At 45.5% G+C, this 16,468-nt stretch overlaps 1 protein-coding gene across 3 annotated transcripts in view; it reads right to left on the reverse strand.

Annotated features, from left to right (window-relative positions):
* Positions 1-298: 298 nt before the first annotated feature.
* The window catches only part of HOMER2 (homer scaffold protein 2), a 70,655-nt gene continuing 54,485 nt past the window's right edge, over positions 299-16,468 (reverse strand). For all 3 annotated transcript variants that reach the window (XM_058542548.1, XM_058542546.1, XM_058542547.1), the window contains 6 exons: positions 13,198-13,290; positions 8,454-8,557; positions 5,414-5,570; positions 3,155-3,265; positions 2,387-2,467; positions 299-1,184 (listed from right to left, as the gene is read on the reverse strand). In XM_058542548.1, coding sequence (XP_058398531.1) covers positions 996-1,184; positions 2,387-2,467; positions 3,155-3,265; positions 5,414-5,570; positions 8,454-8,557; positions 13,198-13,290 — 735 coding nt within the window. In that variant the 3' untranslated portion in view covers positions 299-995. The remainder of the gene's footprint in view (positions 1,185-2,386; positions 2,468-3,154; positions 3,266-5,413; positions 5,571-8,453; positions 8,558-13,197; positions 13,291-16,468) is intronic.

The raw sequence follows: 16,468 nt of genomic DNA on the forward strand, positions 1-16,468 counted from the left end.
TGGAATCCCCAGGCCACAGGCCTCCATGCCGGGAGAAGAAGGGCGGTCCCAGCATCAGAGACGCCCAGGGACAGAGCACCACAGATGGGCTCCTGGGGGGGCCTCAGACAAGCTTCTGCTGCTTCCAGTACCACCCTCCCTGCCCCAGGCAACCCAAGCCAGTCCGTGAATTTGACCACAGAGTCAGTTGCATTCATGTCTGATAATTACCCAGTGCACCAGGACGGTGGACTGCTCCACAGGGGTCCAATGGACTCTGCTGGGTGGCTTAATTAAAACACTAAATTCTGTTGATATGTTTGAGTGAACAAATATTTATTAAGCACCTACTTTGTGCCAGGCACTGCTAGGCACCCTCAAGGTGTGCTGTTCCCACAGCACAGTAATCTGCTCAGAAATGAAAACCAAGAAAAGGAACATTGTTGCAACCCTACAAACTGGAGTGGGTGGAAGGGGGTCCAGTGGATAGGTGACTCCCACGCCAGAAAATACACCCACCAGAAACTTGTTTTCTTTTTCTGGACAAGTCTCTACCAAGTGCTTGTTTTAAAGCATCTCAATATTTACTGAGAGGGAAGTTGTCACCTCCATGCCCCACGCACTGGTGCCTGGTGGGCATTCAAACACTCTGAACGCTATTCAGAAAAAGGAGGTGTAAAGGATACTCATATTTGGATTAGAAAATACTTTTTTCAGTTCATATGGTTGCAACAGCCCTTAAGAAAGATATAAACATCCCTGCCCTAACTGCGTAAACATTTAAGGTAGACCTAGTTCTGGATTCCTGAGTCAGAATCTTCCAGTTGTCCACAACCTCGCAAGACCAGACAAGCGAGAGATTTCTATTCTGGAGAGGAGAGAGTGGACGGCACAACTGGTTTGAAAACACGACAAACTGCGCCTGCACGTACAGAAGCAACGCAAACGGGAGAACGTCCTAGTCCTACTTCGTGTCACACACACACTGGGGACTCACGAGCGGGCCCAGGGCCGCCCTAGTTGTCCACGCCCAGCTTGGAGAGGCCGCGGCGGAAGTCGTGGAGGTCGTCGATCTTCCCATCCAGCACCTCCAGGAAGTTCTTCAGCTCCACCTTCAGGTGGCGCTGTCGGTATTTACTCTCCTCAACGTCCGTCTTGAGAGAACGCACTTTGTCTTCCAGGTTTTGATTGTCTCTCTCTGCCGCCTGAAGCAAAACAAAAGGGGGAAGGGTCTGGAGAACAGAGTGATGGGAGCTGTGCGTCCGCTGAGATCTGCTACAGCCAAACTGTCCACTCTCCTGTGGGCCTGAGTCCCCAGACGTGTTAAGTCCCGCAGCACACAAGTGGGGACCGCTGATGGCAGCATGGGGCATTTCAGTGTACCCCTCCTTTCCTGCCTGCTCCCTGGGAAAGGTGCCCACAGGCAGAGTGTACGACCAACATCTGGTCTGAAAAAAAACGTCCCTACACAGAATGCAGAACTTGGAGTCCTGCCTGGGGGAGCTTGATGCTAACCGACCCTCTGACACAATGTCCAGCAGAGAAAGTCTGAAATCCCAGCACAAGGGATTTCCACCCCAGGCCCAGAGTAGTCAGCAGAGGCTACCTTTCAGTTCCGTTCTGAGGGAGAAACAGAACCAATGGGAGAGTGACTTGTTCCTCTAGTTCCAGAGAGGGGAGGCCTCCTTGGCCCCAGGGGAGGACTGGCCGTGCCAGACTCAGGGACAGCCGGTCTGCGCACCATGCGTCTGATGTGTTACCATGGAGACCTTCAAGCTCCCAAAGGCAGGACGGCAGGAGTCCTTAAACAAGGCTCAAGCTTTGCACTCTTCATATCAAATAAGAGCTTCCGTCTTATGAGTGGGAGGCTTTTTTGAACATCTGTACAGGAACCAGTTACTAATACTGGGGTTGCGTACCTGAACACAGTGCTCCTGAAGGGAGGAGGCCCTGGGAGGTGAAGGAGGATGTGAAAACCCTCCTTTTGCGGATCAGAAATCCGAGGCCAGCGAGGGGGGCCTGCTCAAGGTCGTGTCCAAGGTCGGTGGCTAGGGAGTGGCGAGGTGGAATAGCACCCGGGTCTGATGCTCTCAGCCCCCTCTCTGCTGTCCCCGCTCACCGCCTCTCCGGCTCTGTAGGGACTTCTGTGGGCGGGAAATAGTCACCTACACTATGGTTATGCACAGGACACCTTTGTACAAGGGGAAAACTCAAAAGACACGCACTGCTGAGTCCACACCCAGGGGGCAGAGATGGCACCTGGCATGCAGTTACTGCTGGCTCTTTATGAATAGAAAATTGCTCGCGTTTACTGTGCCAGGTATGAAAGGTAGAGGCCTCGGAGAAACGAGCAATGTGAAAAACGCCTTCTCGTCTGAGCCAAGATGGACGTGCTCCCGGCCCTTACCTCTAACTTCTCAGAGACGTATTCACACTCTGACATGAGCTGAGGTATGATCTCACTTTGTTTTCGGAGGTCTTTCAACTCCTACAGGAGACAGAAATTTGAAAAAGAATGTGAAAACAAGTCAGATAAAATGTACTCTTGAAAATCTCCGACTTGCACATACACCCATCGAAGCAGCTTCTGCAACCTGTACTGTGCATAAATAATAATGGCGATGATGCTGACACTTAACATACATCACATAATTCTAAGGGCTGAGTGTGTTACATGCATTATTGCGTCAAGTCCGTACACCCCCAAAAGAAGACAGGTATTCTTACGATTCCCGTTTTGTAGATGGGGAAACCGAGGCTAAGAGAGGTTTGGTAACTTGCCCATGGTCTCCAGTGTCTGTGTACTTAGCTGTCCTGCTCCCCAGAAAATCCACGATTGTATGACTGATGGCTCTTGCTGCATTAATTTCACGGCAGAACTCAACTTCTGATGATAGGTCACTTATAAGTTTCTGAGTATTTTGTACAATGCTCGTCCCCTCTTGGGTGCGAGTGACCGACCACACGGCAAATACAGCGAGGCTGCAGAGGGGAACGGTTAGGCCTCTGCTCTGCAGTGTCTGTGCCTTGCTGTGCCTCCTGGCTCTGTCTCCATGCTGATGTCCAGGCAGCTGCCGGGCCGGTCACATGCCCCACAGCCGCCCGCTGTGTCCTTGTGATCACCTCACAAGGCCCAGAGGACACCGAGAGCACCACTCAGAGCGCTGTTACTCACTGTCTCCTTTTCTTGGAGTTCCGATTCCAGCTCCTCAATTCTTCTCTTCAACTGAGCATTCTTCTCCTTCTCCCTGTTTATCTCACTGCATTGTTCTTCCAGCGCGTCAATCTTCAATAAATATCACATGTTAAGGCAGGGATGCTGGTTTACTTTAAAAACATCACCACAGCTCTGTCAGCCTTCTTTTAAAATAAACCATAAACTAACCCACTTATCAATTTTTCCTTGCGGCTATGAACGAACTCCACGTGCCCCCCAATCCCCCCTACCCCGAAAAGCTGTCTGCCCCTGCCTGCACGAGATGTCTTACTTAAACAAGTCACAAAACCTGGCTTCAGGGTGCTACGGGCTTCTGGTTTTCTCTCACAGCCACAGGACAGTAACTTTAGGTTTGCTTTAAGGATCCATCGCAAGCAGGGGTCAGATGGCCCATGAATCTATCTGCTTCTCTCCAGAACGATTTTTACATCATTTTAATCATGTCTTGAATTATTCTGTTTCATCTCAAGGGTTTAAGCCAGCAGGGTAGAGAATCGAGCAATTCTGTGGGACAGTGGCCACCAAATGGGATGTAATGACATTTCAAATATTTTATATCAGGATGACCTTTCCCTATTGATGCATGCAGAAGGGGCTGGGCTGTGGGCCTCTTCCTGGAGGGATGAGAGGTACAGGCTGAACTGGCAAATGCCCAGAGTGCATCTTTCTCTCCTTCCCAAGCCTGACCCCTCAGAAGGGATGTAAAGGCCTGAGACCCCCGGCACTGCCATCTGATGCTGAGGGTTTCCTGGGGGCCGATGTGTGGGCACAGAGTAGACAGGAGGAGTGGAACCAACGCACTATATTGATGGGGTCCCCACAAGCAATATAGCAGCAGTCTTTGAGGTGAAGGGCACTGGGTGGTCACCATGAGGACACTTCTCAGGGGTGGCCTGCACCAACCCTCAGGGTCTGAACCCCCAGCCACAGCAGCTGCTGGAGACTCCACCAACTTCTTCCTCCTATCCCGGAAATCAAGTTTTCACTGCTTCCCATCCAGGGAAGCTGACACTCTTCTCAGGGAGCAAGTTCTATGAGACGCACTTCCCCCCTCCACCAGCACTGCTGTTGGTTCTTACACTCAGGCGCAAAGTGAGAAATCCAGCTCTTTGCTTGGAAAAAAAAGAAAGGGCAATTGATCCCTCTGGCAAGCAGATCGGCCAGGCCTCGGAAGGGAATGTGCCAAGTCAGCACTTGGCCTGGGCTCCTCACTGCCAGCGCTCTCGGCAGGGAAGTGAAACAATGACACAAGGCAGTTTTACATGTCAGCTGTACCGAAGTAAGTCGGTGAAACAGGAGTGGTCGCTGGTGGCTCTGTGGGTTGGGCGGGCAGGTTATAAACAGAGGGCAAGGGAGAGTGAAGACCAATCTTACTGTGACATGTCCCACTGAAATCCTGCACTTACAAAGCAGCCTTTGTTCACGGCCTGTGGAGTAAATGCGCTGACCATCAAAACACAGTCAGCACAGCGACCTTGGGACCTCAACTGAGGATCCTCTGGCCACCCGAAATCTACCTCATCAACTCAGCCCAGCTACAAAGAGTGTGGGTGACTAAGTACAGGGAAGGCTGCAGGTGAATTCTGAAAAAATCAAAATGTTTGATGTCAACGTAAGAGAGCAGAGGGCACACGATGGCCATCAGCACCCACCCACCTCGTACAAGTGCCACATTCCTTTTCTCACTTCCAAATTCATATTTTTAGAAATAACGATTTGCATGGAAGCGGGGTTTCTGAGCAAACACTCCTCATGATTTCCTGAATCTATTTTCTTCACTCACCCTCTGGATCCCTTTTCTCCACCAAAGATCACTGAACCACAGAAAATGCCAAGGGAGGGCCACCACAAGAAAAGGCCCACCCACAACTAACTAGCATCAGATGGTGCTCTTTGTGAGGGACAAAGCTGAAGTGTCTCATTTATCTTCTCCTTCACAACAGAAATTATAAAACTTGGTTCAATAAAAGTAACAAATCAGTTATTTATCGTACGGTTGCATTCCTACCAAGACAGGCAGGGAGACAGAGGGAAGTTCAAGGGGGGAAAGGCAGCAAGTCTTCCTCCTGTCTGTGGGCATGAGGGCGAAGTGAGAGGGAGGAAGGAAGGGGAGAGAGAGAGAGAGAGTGTGGCTGCCCTCTCCCAGGGCCGCCTCCAGCTAGCCTCGGACCCTCCCTCCTGCTGGCTGCTCCTCCCCTAGGCTCACCCAGCGCCCACCTTGTTCCGGAGCCGGTCATTCTCATCGCGGCAGATGGAGAACTGCCTCTTCCACTGCTCCACGCTGGCAGCCGACTCCTGCAGCGCCGCGGTCAGCCGGGCATTGCTCTCTCGCAGGGTCTGCAGCTCGATCTCCCATTTCTTCACGTTGACGGCACTGCAGGGCAGGGGCCAAGAAGTGACCGAGATGGCAGGCGCCATCCATCCTGCTGCACCCCCACCCGCCTGGGGAAGCAGGATCCTGCCACCCCCCAGCTTGCCCCTAGGAGGGCCACACCCTCTCCCACTGGTGGCCTGGCTGCAAGGACCAGGGCCAAGAGTGACTGGTGTGGCTCTCTAGTGCACACATGTCACCTTGCTGAGCTATTTTCTTAAAGAACCACTTTAGAAAACAACAGAATTCTTCTAGAAGGAAGAGATGAAGCTAAGAATGAAGCCCTAGAGTATGGTGAGACACTCCTCCCTCCTACTCCCTACTGACTCCCCACCACAGAAGGGTTCTCTCACATCCGGTTCATTCCTGAAATGAGCCTCAAGGACAGAGGTTCTGAAGTGCTGGGCGGACCACTGGGCCCTCTGAGAATCTCAGGGAAGCTCCACGGACTTTTCTGCAAGTTCCTGACACTCCCCTCCGGAGCCCAAGGATCCCAGGTTCAACAAATACACAAGCCTGGCTGCAGGTGATATGGGTCCCACTGTAACCTGTGTCTTTCAACTTAGCTCAGAGCCTTAAAGGAATCCAGATTTGAGAGCTGAGGACTTGAGGACATGGGAGTCAGTGACCAGGAATCCCTTGAGGACAGAACTGGGGTTCTAACCCCAGTGTGTGTGAGGGAGCCCTGGCCACCCCAACGTCACCTCAGGGGTGTGGCAAGACCACAGGGCTGAAGAGCACCTCCATGGTACCACGAAAACCTTGTATTTATCTTTGATCCTATGTGTTCAGTGAAGAAGTTTTAAAAAACAAATGAACTGGAATCAGGGTCCCCTCAGTTGCTGTTCGCTTTTGACACTCCTTTCGTTTCCTTGCTTGGAGCCCATGTATCTGTGGTGCTGAATGTGACCTGAGGTGACAGGCAGAGCTGCGCATGACAAGCCCATCACAACGTTTCAGGCGTCTAACAACACCGCCTGGCTGAGGAGAGTTCTCTCTAAAGGCTTTTGTTTTTTTTAAGTAAATAAAACTGTATCTGAATAATCTGTATTACCTTTCATCCCACAGCCTCAAGGATTTAGGAATGTGATTGGAAAATATATACTTTCAGTTTCAAATACCACAGACTGGAAGAACAGTAAAATATTACCTGATTAATTTTAGAGTTGATGATGGAGAATTTAAGGAAATGGCTTCACAGCCACTCCTGTAATTCACTTCTTCATTAAACTGAGATTTAAAAACACTTATTTTAGGGTTGAAACATTTTTATTCAGGCAGCTCATTGTGACTTAAACGACTAAAAATAGCACCTATATTGCCTGATGAGTAAGAAAAGAGACTGGTCACTGTTTTGTCCTTTGAAGTACCTGACAAAACCCACAATCCAAAGAAGGTGGCTGAAGCTAAAGGTCACATGTTCCTTCTGGAATTCCTAGGTCAGATCACAGGAATTAAGTTCCAAGAACGGGCCAGGCCAGCTGAGTTGGAGAGGTGGGTGCCAACCCTTTGGTGGCTCCAGCTGTGGGATATGACTGGCCACCTCAGGGAAGGTTCCTGAAGAGACTACAGCTGCAGCCTTACCTGAAAGGAAGGTAGTATGGGGTGGTGGAAAGATTTACTAGCCATGTGACCTTGGGCAAGGAAGGACTCGCTTTACCACTTGGGACTCAGTTTCATCATCTGTAAAAGGGGGAATTCATATGATACAGCTCTTAAACAGGGCAACTCTGAGGAGAGCAGCTTCTCAGCCACAAAGAGGCTGGGGGAACCTGGCCAAACCCCCTGCCAGGTGAGCAGGATTCCAAAAGACAGCAGCTCTGAGTGTGCTAACGGGGCGAGCCCACACCGTGAAGTCCAGCCTAGCCTTTGGGAAATGGGCCACATTCTCAAGATAAAAAAACACAAGCACAGGGGCCGCCTGGTGGCATAGTGGTTAAGTTCACACACTCTGCTTCGGTGGCCCAGGGTTCGAGGTTCAAATCCCAGGAGTGGATAGACGCACTGCTCATTAAGCCATGCTGTGGCAGCATCCCACAGACAAAATAGAGGAAGACGGGCATGGATGTTAGAGCCAATCTTCCTCACAAAAAAAACAAAAAACAAAAAACCACACAAGCGCTCATTAAAACTAAAATCTTGTTGATATCATTATGGGGACTGTATTAAATTTATAGATCAATTTAGGGAAATTGATACTTTTCAAAATATCAAGGCTTCCTACCACTTCCCAACAGAATATATCTTTCTATTTGTTAAATTATTCATTTATGGTCCTCAAAATGATTTTAAAGTTTTCTTCACATAGATCTTTGCATTTCTTAAGTTTATTCCTGTGTATGTTACGGTTCTGGTTTATATTGTAAAGAAAATCTCTTCTTCAAATATATATTCTATGTGATGTTTGTATATAAAAAAGCTATTGATTTGTGTGAGATTTTATATTATTTTTAATAGTTTCTTAGGCTTTTACATGTTTTTCTGGATGTTCAAGATTCAATCTTATCATATACAAATAAATGATAATTTTGGCTCCTCAAAAAACAAAACAAAACACAAGCACAGGGACACATCTCTCTCACATACACACACTCTTTCACACACTCATGTACTTTGTCACATACTACTCACATACACGCATGCAAACACAGTCACTCTCTCTCACACCAACACACTCACACACATGAATTGTGTATGATGTGGTCTGTCAGACAGAGAACAGCCATGAAGCCAGTGGTCTACCTTTGGCCAGGAGACAAGACTGGATGACGCTCTGAGCAGAACTCAGTCTCCTTTCTCAGTTTCGTGAACCCCCACCCAGCAGGAGAGTCTTCAGGGAACTGCTGAACTTGGAGATAATAGCATCTGGATTTTAAAGACCCTTACCTCTGTGTCAAAGCGATCTTCAGCTTGTCATTCTCAGACTTCAGGTGTGTGTCAGGACCCGCATGAGAGGCCTTCTCATCGTCCGTCCCATTGACACTGGATGCCTGAGTAGAAGATGGGGTTTCACACCCAGATTCCTGGCCAAAGCCAATCACCTTCACACATTATTGCTCATCCTCACAGCGGCAGCAAATCAGGCATGAGAAAGTGTGTTTATGAGTGTGGGAGAACCAACATCCAACCAGAGTGCGGCTAAGACTAATAACAAAGAGGATCAAGAGCGAAGGAAAAGGCCTGAAGTGTCCACAGAGTTCAGAAAGTCTGTGCACTGTTCTGACAAGAGAGCAGCCGGGGCCGTCATTCAGAGCCTTTTCACTCGAACTTTACAGACAAATCTAACAAGCCTGGATACCTGATCTCCTTAAATGATAGAGAACAGAAGCCTCAGATTAAAAGGGGAGGAGGGATTTACAACAAGGAACAAGAAACAATGAATGAGGAGAGAAAAAGTATTAGAAGCTGAGACAACTTAAAAATCCTGGGGCTACAGAGAGTTAGATCAACACACTCATTAAAAAAACAGGAATCAGGGGCTGGCCCCGTGGCTTGGTAGTTGGGTGCGCACGCTCCGCTACTGGCGGCCTGGGTTCGGATCCCAGGTGCACACCGACGCGCCACTTGTCCAGCCATGCTGAGGCCACGTCCCACATACAGCAACTAGAAGGATGTGCAACTATGACATACAACTATCTACTGGGGCTTTGGGGAGAAAAAAGGGAAAAAAAAAAAAAAAGGGAGGAGGATTGGCAATAGATGTTAGCTCAGGGCCGGTCTTCCTCAGCAAAAAGAGGAGGATTGGGGGGCCGGTCCGGTGGCGCAAGCAGTTAAGGGCACGCGCTCTGCTGCAGCGGCCCGGGGTTCAGCGGTTTGGATCCCGGGGGCGCACTGATGCACTGCTTGTCAGGCCATGCTGTGGTAGGCGTCCCATGTACGGTGGAGGAAGATGGGCATGGATGTTAGCCCAGGGCCGGTCTTCCTCAGCAAAAAGAGGAGGCTTGGCAGATGTTAGCTCAGGGCCGATTTTCCTCACAAAAAAAAAAAAAAGAGGAGGATTGGGATGGATGTTAGCTCAGGGCTGATCTTCCTCACACACACACACAAAAACAAAAAAAAAAAACAGGAATCAGATATGGATGTTTGCTGTCTCCATTACTATTTAGCATTGCTATGAATATCCTGAAATGTTTTCTGTGATAAGTCATACCACATAGAGGTGAAATCTCATTTGGTCTTGGAGAAGATCTTAGAAAGACCTTATTCAGCCCCCAGTAAGCACAGAGGCAAAGGAAGGAACCATGAAGGGAATGATGTATAAATTTGACTCACTTTAAATTTCTGCATTGCAAAAAAATGCCATAAACAATATTGGAATGCAAACAAAAGCATGGAAAAAATATTTGCAGCAGATACTAATACCAAAATGTTAATATCTTCCCTATATTAAAAAACTCTTAGAGTCTTCATCTTTTAGAGCTACACACTGAAATATTTATGGATGAAATAAGATGCCTGGGATTTGCTTTAAAATATAGGGGGAGACAGAGGGGGTGTAGATAAAACGACTGGTCACAAATTCCTAATTGTTAAAGCTGACCTACGGGTCCATCGGGTTCATCACACAACTCTGCCTAGCTTTGTATACGTTCAAAAATATGCATGTGAAAAAATAAAGTTCTTGAAAATCAATACAAAAAGATTAACACTTTAATTTTTTTAAAAAAGGAAAGAATACACAATTGACATTTACAGAAGAAGAAATGCATGGGATCAACAAACATAAAAAATATTTACTATCACTAGCAAAGAAATACAAAATGAAAAAAGCCAATAACATATTTTTCTTCTGTCAAATCATCAAAGCTTTGTTGGTGAGGCTGTGGGAGGAAAAATCATTCTCATTCACTCTTAGTGGGAGTTAGAATTGTACATTTCATTTCTATTTATTATTTTTTTTGGTGAGGAGATCAGCCTTGTGTCAACATCTGCCAATCCTCCTCTTTTTTTGCTGAGGAAGACTGGCCCTGTGCCAACATCCATGCCCATCTTCCTCCACTTTATATGGGACACCGCCACAGCATGGCCTGCCAAGCAGTGCGTTGGTGCGCGCCTAGGATCGAACCGGCGAACCCACGCGGAGTGTGCGCACTTAACTGCTTGCGCCACCAGACCGGCCCCTAGAATTGTACATTTCTATAGGCTAAGTTTGCAGAATTCATCAAAAGCTTTTTAAATGTTCCTACCTTTAACCCAATACTTTCACTTCAAGAATTGGTTCTGCAGAAGACATCAAATGCACAAAGATGTACAAGAACGTTGATCATGCTGTTATTTATATTAATAAAAAATTGGAAACAACATAGATGTCCCAAATTATAGGAGGTTAATGGAATAAGCTGTGATACAAACACTGGAATACTGTCTAGCCATTAAAATAGTTTTGAAAAGGGGATATTTGAAATCATGAGAAAATGATCATAACATATCTAAGTAAAAAAAAAAAGTTAAAAAGAATAACATAAAATATATTGGAAAACTACATTAGGAAGATATACCAAAATATTAACAAAAAATAGCTTTGAGTGGTATGAAAGCAGGTAATTCTTATTCTCTTCTTCATAGTATGGCATATTTTTTATTTCTGCAATAAATATGTATTGCTTTTATAGTCAGAAAAAAACCCCACATTAAATGATTTGTAATGAGGTTTTTCAAAGTCTTCAAATATTTGGAAAACTTGGCCAAAGTGTTCATTTACTTAGAGATTCAAGAAACCAAGCAATTGTATGATTTCTAACAAAAAGAAAAAGAAAAATGTACGATGATCTCTACATCTGGGGAAACATCAGGAAGGGTAAATAAAAACTTAGAGGTAAATAAAGCTTAGAGGCAAAAAACTATATATAATTAACACATACATATAAAATAATATATTATGGGTACACTTGATTTTTTAAGGTTTAAAACACTTTTGGGGGGAAAACAAACATTAAAACAAAAACTTGAAAGAAATTCAGGGGGCCGGCCCTGTGGCACAAGCGGTTAAGTGCACGCACTCCGCTGCGGCGGCCCGGGGTTCGCTGGTTCGGATCCCAGGTGCGCACCAACGCATCTCTTGGCAAGACATGCTGTGGGGGCGTCCCATATAAAGTGGAGGAAGATGGGCACACGTGTTAGCCCAGGGCCAGTCTTCCTCAGCAAAAAAAGAGGAGGATTGGCAGATGTTAGCACAGGGCTGATCTTCCTCACAAAAAAAAAAAAAGAAGAAGAAGAAGAAAGAAATTCTGATATTAAAGTTTAAAGATATTGCTATAATATGTGGTATTCAGAAAAAGATTGTATATTAGAAACTCTTTAGACCATGGACCATTTCAGGTACCCAATTTTATAGATCCTCAGAGATTACTCAGTACAGTAATTCGTATACTAAATTAACAGTATCATTTAGATTTATACTAAAAATTATTTATAAAGATTCAGGAAAGTTCTTGATCACCTGACGTCTAATATACATTCATTTCCGTAAATCTATATGAGGCATCTTTTGTATGATTCAGCTTCAGCTATGGCTGCTGTGAGGCTGATGGTCAAGTCTAGAGTATTGATCCTGACTACTCAAGATGCCCAGGCTTCCCGGTCCTCTTCCTACCAGTTGTCCCTGGCATCCATCCCTGTGGCTGCTCTGGCCCAGCTGTTCTCCACCTCCAGCCTCCTTGCCACCAGTCTTCCTTCCCTCCATCACTCCCTGACTTCCTTATCATCCACATGCAACCCTCATGTCGATTCCTGTTCCGTAGTCATAAAACACCTCCAATGTCTGCCAACTTCCAGCAATAAATAATTAAATAAAAAACTAAGAAATAATAAACTATCCACTAATGAAGAATTCCAGGTCTTTCACAGTATCTCCAAGTTTATCTCTGTTCCTCCCACAGCACACCTCAGCCCAGCCAGGCAGACTCCTGGCTGTCTTGCTATTACATCATGCCCATTCCTAATCCCAAACCTTTGATCTTGATGTCTCCCTTTCCCTGTCTATCTACATATAACCTTGTCACTAGGTGAAGCCTTCCGCCCACCACTACATACGCCAATCTAGACATCAGGAATGCAGGTGTTTTTATTTCAGGTTAAAATAGGTCCCTTTTAGTCAGTTATCACACTTTTAAGTAGAGGGACTACTCAATTCCTGGCAAAGCCACATCTCCTTTGGCTAAGCCAAAGCTGTTGGAACACCATCTCCCACCTGACTTTGTTAAAATAGGCCAACAGAGATGAGGGCTCTCTGGTATCAATCAAGTTTTCTCTCTCACGGGCACAAAGCACCTGCATTTGTCAATAAGCATCCTTCATATAGATCTCACCTCCCAGCACAGAAGGGAGACATGCTGCCTTGCCATTGGGATTTAAACACAGGGACCAGAGAATGCCTCTCAGAGGCCAGGGACACGTATTAACTCTAATCTCATCAACTGTTTCCTGTCAAAAATACATCATCGTATCCTGAAAAATTCAAGAGTCTCATAAAAACATGTCACATCCATCTCACTGTGAGACAGCTAATAGTTGAAAAAGCCTTCAAAATGCCCTGCTGCTAAAATTCCCTATTTCTTGTCAAAAGTGACAAGAAACAAAGAATCTCCATCACTGATCGCAGTCAGACTTACTTTATGGACAAACCACTTACTTGGGAATGATTACTCGGGGTCTCGATTTTCTCGTGGGACTTGTCTCTGGCTAGTCTGGCCGCTTCTTTCACTTCCTGGAATTTCTCTGCAAACTGAACACAAAGAATAGTTAACGAGGTTTTTCGTAACCTTATACACAGCTGATATTCAGAACCTACGTTTATTATTTTGCATTCACTTTAAGCCAATAAATTCTGTATAAATCCAGAAGAAGAATCTTATTTGAGATTAGAAAGAAAGGAATATAAGGAATGCTTTTCCAGGAAACACTGTTAGCCAAGGTCAGATCTGAACCTATTTATAAGCTATTAAAGCTAGTTTGATGATGAAGTATTAAAAACAAACACTTCTGGTCAACAGTAACTAATGCAAATACAAGAAAAGAAATTTATCTGTACCACAAAAAGAATCCATGAAAAACTTCATAATCTCTATCAAAAGATCCAAGAACTCTTACAAGTCACTGTCACGAAAAACAAAAAGTTGGGGAGAAGGAACTGTTCTAGATTTTAAAAGCTTAAGATATAAAATAGTAAAATGCAGCATGTAGCCTATGAGTCAATCCTGTTCCAAACAGACCAACTATAAAAGACTTCCGGGGAACAATGGGGGAAATCTGAACACAGACTGGATTAGATGACATCAAGGAATTACTATTAATTTTATCAGAAGTGCTAATGATGTAGTTATGTTGGAAAATGTCATTATTTTTTAGAGATAAATACTGACATTTTTAGGCATGAAATGTCTTGATGTCTGTAATTTACTTTAAAGTACTTCAACAACAATAAAATAGATGAAGAAATGTGGCAAATGTTAACAACTGTTAAATCTAGGTGATGTGTATATGGGTATTTATTATACTATGCTCTCTATTTTTTTTAAATGTTTTAATATTTTCATAATAAAAAAGTTCTTAAAAATCCCAGGACAATCACATCAATCACTGGCTTATAGTTACTGACAAGGCAACTGATTTTAATCAGCAACTACACTGTTCAAACAAAGAACATTCTGTGATAGATAATGCTGGCATTAAAAGGCAAAAGAGACCTAAACGTGGTTGCTGAGAAACAAAAAAATCTCGCAAGTTGCAAGGCTACCGGCAATTCAGTGGCTTTTTCCAAGAACTCATTGATTTCTGAGCAGAGGCTACACTCCGAGTATCTTCCTAATGCCGACAACAGTGGTCTGCTTTGGGAAACCCCACTGGACGGCAGACACTGGTGAACCAAGCCCCTGTCGAAGCAGAAAAGGCCAGCTTTTCTGTTCTGGCCTGTGTTGCTTCCACAGGCCTGTAAATAAAGCCACAGCCACAGGGCTTCATATTTAACCATTCCAGAGCTCAGAGGAAAATCACACTACCTGCTGCTTAAACCATGTGAGGTCCAGCAAGGATGGACAAGGCACCAACCCTCCCTTTTCGGGGCTCCTTTAAGTAAAAATATCATGTCATGCACTCCTTGACGGCAGAGACCATGCCTTTCCTCTTTGCACCAGCCCTCCACTCCTGGCAGAAAGCAGGCACAAGCAGGCTTGTTCAGTGAATGAACGAACTCTAGGCTCCAGGTTTGCACACCTCGGCCACTTGAAAAAAAAAAATCATGTCAAAGGTGCAGGCCTAACCTAAGAAAGGTACAGCTCTTCCTCGGCCAGACAACCGAGAACGCAGCTCAAGGAGGTACTGTGGTCAGCGTCTAGGAGTATTCTGCCCCGTCTTTCTGCTTCCTAAGCTGACCCGATTGGATCAACCTAGGAACTAGGGAGGGCATCTTTCACGATATGAAGCTTATCCCAGAAGAGATTATGCACAGGTACCATAAAGGCTTTCAATCTTATTAAGACATTAAAAGATGCAAATTTTAAAGGTATTATTTTAAATGTTTTGTGCCTAGTATCAAAGTCAAATATGATTTGAAGAAAATTGTAGCACACAAGGTTCGCAATAGACACCCCTGCTAATTGAGTCTTGCCCATGCTGTGCTCAGTAAGGTCGGGGCTGGCTCTCTCCCCACAAGCCTCTCAATGCTTTACCAGGCTCCCAAATCAAAAGTGCTCTGTTTTTTACAGATCCTTCCCGTCTCTGTCAGGTCCCTTTCTCTCAGGGGTCTTATTCAAAGTTGCTTGTAAACTAGATTGGACATGTCATCAGCCAGTGTCATGCTCATTTAGTCACCAAACATGGTCCAAGCATCACTCCCCCTTTCAGTGAACAAATATTTCCACTGTACCTGAGCTGGGCCGTGCACATAGCTGGGTGCTAGGGCATGTACACTGTGTCAGCATCAGATACTGCTCCTGCCTCCCAGAGGGCCAAGAGTTGAGTAGTAAGAGACAATGGCAAACAAGTCAGTAAATAAAGTTTTGTCAGGCTTTGATAGAACAAGTTGCCTCTGGACAGAGCTTGGGGCCTCCATTCTGTCTGCCTTCTCCTACCTTACCCTGAACATCCCCAAATGGTGCAGACCTTAGCTCAACTCTTGGAGACTCTCAGCCCAGGGCACAAACCTTCAGTTCCAATGGGCTCTTCTCTCTTTGTGCCCTGACACCCATCATGGTGGCCCTTCCTGTTGTCCCATAGTCCTTGCCTTGGATGGGCATACTTACCACCCTCTTCCCCCAGACCCTCAGCACAACCACGTCTATACGTTAAGGAGTTTAACGGCTTCTTGACGCACACTCTCTCGTTTGCTCCTCATCACCATTTCTAGTTTGTAGGATAAACTAGAACAGGAATTCTCAAATTCTCATTTCTAGTTTCCAGAGAGGTTAAGACTTGTCCATGGTCACATGGCTAGTAAATGGTAAACCCACACCTGGGCCCAGATCTGACTTCCACACGATCATTCTACATGCCCAGTTACCTCCTTGTGCCAACAGGAATGCCAAGAGTCTTGCCCATAGCAGTTGCTAAACATTCATTGATCAGATTTTCCATTTGTAAAGAGAAGCCCCATCACCTCAAAATGTAAAACAAAATTGTACTCACTCCCTTTTTAAAAGAAAATTACTTATAAAATAGACCATGGGAATCTTTAAGGCAAAGACAGAAGATCAGACATGGGGTAAGGGGCCCGGATTACAAGTTCTGATTTCACAGCTCTCCTCAGCTACCTTGTTTAACTGTCCTCCTTCTCAGTTATAAAAGGGAGACAACGAGCAACTGTCACATGTACATCAAAACACACATCCTTACAGGACTTCAAGGTGATAATGCCGTTATAAATAATAACAGCCTAGAACCTCTTAAAAAAAGGAAAAAAGGACATG

Source organism: Diceros bicornis, chromosome 5 (assembly GCF_020826845.1).
Source record: "Diceros bicornis minor isolate mBicDic1 chromosome 5, mDicBic1.mat.cur, whole genome shotgun sequence".
Lineage (NCBI taxonomy): Eukaryota > Metazoa > Chordata > Mammalia > Perissodactyla > Rhinocerotidae > Diceros > Diceros bicornis.